General features: G+C 43.6%; 1 protein-coding gene across 1 annotated transcript in view; it reads right to left on the reverse strand.

Moving 5' to 3' along the window:
* Window positions 1-136: 136 nt before the first annotated feature.
* The window catches only part of LOC117941519 (stabilin-2-like), an 8,524-nt gene continuing 4,556 nt past the window's right edge, over window positions 137-4,104 (reverse strand). The window contains exons 8-12 of the mRNA XM_034866525.1: window positions 3,921-4,059; window positions 2,774-2,936; window positions 1,958-2,064; window positions 812-931; window positions 137-289 (exon numbers count right to left, since the gene is read on the reverse strand). Coding sequence (XP_034722416.1) covers window positions 137-289; window positions 812-931; window positions 1,958-2,064; window positions 2,774-2,936; window positions 3,921-4,059 — 682 coding nt within the window. The remainder of the gene's footprint in view (window positions 290-811; window positions 932-1,957; window positions 2,065-2,773; window positions 2,937-3,920; window positions 4,060-4,104) is intronic.

The raw sequence follows: 4,104 nt of genomic DNA on the forward strand, positions 1-4,104 counted from the left end.
ACACACACACACACATACACACACACACACACGCACATACAGACACACACACACACACACACACACGTATATACCCATGCATATACACACACACACAGACACAGACACACACAGTGTATACTACATGAGATATTAATCAGACCAGATTCGACGGGTCCAGCAGGTCCGAGACTCCGAGCACGCTCAGACTGCCGACCCGAGTCCTGATCCGAGTCCCGTTCCTCAGCTCGGCGAGGGACAGCACCCGGCCCTCCGACAGGTGGAAGTCCACGTCCCGCTGGGACAGGGTCTGCAGAGGTCATTAGGACCAACTTCAGTTCAACGTTAATTAATTCTGGGACGCAGGGATCCACAGTGATCCACTGTTCCTTTAAGAAACCGGCATAAAAGACGGATCAGGTGATCCTGGATAGCAGAACAGAGGATTTCAAAAATCCGGATCAATTTGATCCAGATTATGGTTTTTAAAAACTGGGCCCGGATGATAATTTTCGTTTTTTGCGTGAAAACAAGGAAATTCAATAATGGAAAATGTGAAAATATAATTTAACAAATCTTAATTTAATTTAATTTAATTTATTTTATTTTTTCATTTTTATTCATTTATTTATTTATTTTATTTTATTTTATTTTATTTTATTTTATTTTATTTTATTTTATTTTATTTTATTTTATTTTTTTTTTTTTTTTTATTTTATTTATTAAATAAAATAAATGTAATTTATTAAATCAAATTAAAAGGATGTTTTCAGACCTTCTGATGCAGCATTGAAAGATATTGTATGAAAGTTGCTGTTGCCGTGTGAGTCACCTGGTTGCCGGGCAGACCGCTGTTTTCGGGGACAAACAGCGTCTTCTGGACCGTCATGTTACCGAGACGCTGCACGAACAGCCGGCCGGACTCGGACTCGGCCGAACAGTTGAGGATTTGCTGCAGAAGACAACGTCATTACATCAACATCTGAGGACAAAATGTCTCGTAATCAAACGTCAAAAGGTCCCTAAAACCCTGAAGCTGCAGAGACAAGTGGACAACTGTTACTATGAGGACGGAAGAGGACAGTAGAGGACGTAATCTTGAGCTTCAGGGCCTGTTGTTAAAAAACATTTAACCCTCGTGTCGTCTTCCCATCGAAATTCCCGTTGGGATCAGGCTAATCCTGTTTTGTTTTTGTTTTTGTTGTCTAAATCCTACTGACTGAACACACACTGAAGGTTTGATCCAGTTTAAAACCAGGATTGGAGTCCGGGATCTGATCCTGATTGAAACCAGGATTGGAGTCCAGGATCTGATGCTGATTGAAACCAGTATTGGAGTCCGGGATCTGATCCAGATTAAAACCAGGATTGGAGTCCGGGATCTGATCCAGATTGAAACCAGGATTGGAGTCCAGGATCTGATGCTGATTGAAACCAGTATTGGAGTCCGGGATCTGATCCAGATTAAAACCAGGATTGGAGTCCTGGATCTGATCCTGATTAAAACCAGAAGTCCGGGATCTGATTCTGATTGAAACCAGGATTGGAGTCCTGGATCTGATCCTGATTAAAACCAGAAGTCCGGGATCTGATTCTGATTGAAACCAGGATTGGAGTCCGGGATCTGATCCTGATTAAAATCAGGAGTCCGGGATCTGATCCTGATTGAAACCAGGATTGGAGTCCTGGATCTGATCCTGATTAAAATCAGGAGTCCGGGATCTGATCCTGATTGAAACCAGGATTGGAGTCCGGGATCTGATCCTGATTGACACCAAGATTGCAGTCCGGGATCTAATCTGGTTTCAGATTCCTTCTTTATCTTTTGAACGACCCATACCCGAGATGCGATCCCATCCGATCAGCCCTGTGATCACGGATCCACATCTTAGACCCCAACCCCCCACGCATTCATCCAGACAACAGTCGGTAGCGGCCGTGTTAACGATGACTCGGCAGGGAACAAACGCTGACTCACTGTGAGGAAGTTGGAGAACCTGGGTGTGGACTGGAGGACCTGCAGCAGGTTCCCCGTGCAGCTGAATCCGTCTCCAACGAAACCGGGTCGACACTCACAGTTTACCTCTGGAACAAACACACAACTTAAAAATAAAGGGTCACGCCCAGATGAGAGGGGAGGGCAGATTTGAGTCCCTTGCGTCACTTTGCAACAAGTAGCATACAAGATGCTAACGAGATGCTAACGAAAGACTTCTGTAACGTCAACACAGTAAAAATGGACCTACTTGACCAAGTTGGTTCACTGCTAGCTTAGCTACAAGTTAGCATCAAACACAACAAAGGCTGTCAGTTGAATGGTGTTTTGAGCTAACGTTAGCATCAATCAACCATAGATAGCTACGACGTTTCTGAAATGACTGCTAGCTTAGCTACAAGCTAGCATCAAACACAACAAAGGCTGTCAGTTGAATGGTGTTTTGAGCTAACGTTAGCATCAACCAATCTTAGATAGCTACGTTTCTGAAATGATTTCCATCTTCTGTTATTGGTCGTAATGGAAGTTTATTATTTTATGGACTTCCCTAATTTCAGTATGACAGTTATGCCGTAAACCGTTTAAATCTGAGCATGCTCGACTAACATCGGGGACGGACAAGCACCCCGGTAGCTAAGTCGGCAGAGCGGGCGCCCATATACAGAGGGCCCAGGTTCGACTCCGACCTGCGACCCTTTGCTCCATGTCACCCCCCCCCCCCCCCCCCCCCCCCCCCCCCTTTCCTTCTGCTGTCCTGTCAAAATAAAAGCTAAAAAAGTCCCAAATACAGTCCCTCACCCTTCATCCTGAAGCAGAAGGCGTCGAAGACCTCGCCCTCTTTGCGGACGCCGTAGTCTACGATGCCGACGTGTCCAAAGCCGCAGTTTGGGTTGGAGTAGGTGGTGGGGTACGCCACGCGGGCTCCGTCCAACCAGCCGGCAGAACACAGGTTTAGCCCGCCCTGCACACACACACAGGACCAATCACAGAGCTCAACCCTCCTGCTGGCCTCGGGTCAAATTTGACCCGTTTACAAAAGAGTCTGAAAATATGTGATGTCAAAAATGTTAAAAAATATATATATTAAAAATGCGACAAAATGTTGGGAAAACCAACAAAAACATGAAAAAAAACAGTCAAAAAACATCGGAAAAAATGACAAAATGTCAGATAAGGCGACATCAATTTTGAAAAAATTGACCAAAACGTTGAAAAAAAAACACACAAATTGGGAAAAAGCAGCTCAAAATAAGCGCCAAAAATGTAAAAAAAAATATATATATACATAAAATATGACGAATTTTGGGAAAGAAACACCAAAAACAATGAAAAAAAAAAAAGGGACAAAACGTTGAAAAAAAATAATAAAATTGAAATAAGCGACCAAAACAACACACAAACTTGGAAAAAAAGCAGCTAAAACATTGAGATAGGGTTTTGAGAGATAAATATAAATCTTATATATAATAATATATGTAATATACAGTATATACATATATATATATATATATATATATACTACATTTTGTAAAATACGCTGCACTTTCGCTGCTTAAAGAAAACGGGGCTTGCATGATGTCACAATCCTGCATTTTCGTTGCAAAACAGTCACATAGTCTTAGCAGGAAGTGTAAAAGTTAACACACAAGAGCAGCCGTATTACCTTGTTGCCATGGGAACGTTAGGAAGTTACGTAATTACGAGACGAGACAAACACTTTGTCTCTTTTTCATCAAAACGCAGTTTTTGCAAGTTCCCGCAATTTCATCGCGTACAACTACTAATTTTTCATCCAGTCACTTCCTCCTGGACCAGGGGACATAGGACGGAAGACACATTTAGGAAGACTGAAGACTACTGTTGTCCCTCGACACTATGGCTGCTGGGAAAGAAGACGTCTGAGACCACGTTGAGACGGACATGAGCGTGTGTTGCGTTCACTGACCTGCTGAGCGTAGGAGAGCTGGGTGTACGTGGCGAGGCGGGCTCCCTCTGCAGCGCAAGCCTGCTGAGCCGCAGAGAAGTTCAGTTTATACTGACCGTCCCCGGAACGCAGGTGGAACACACCGAGCCTCGCATCTACACACACACACACACACACACACACACACACACACACACACACACAC

Source organism: Etheostoma cragini, unplaced genomic scaffold (assembly GCF_013103735.1).
Source record: "Etheostoma cragini isolate CJK2018 unplaced genomic scaffold, CSU_Ecrag_1.0 ScbMSFa_897, whole genome shotgun sequence".
NCBI lineage: Eukaryota > Metazoa > Chordata > Actinopteri > Perciformes > Percidae > Etheostoma > Etheostoma cragini.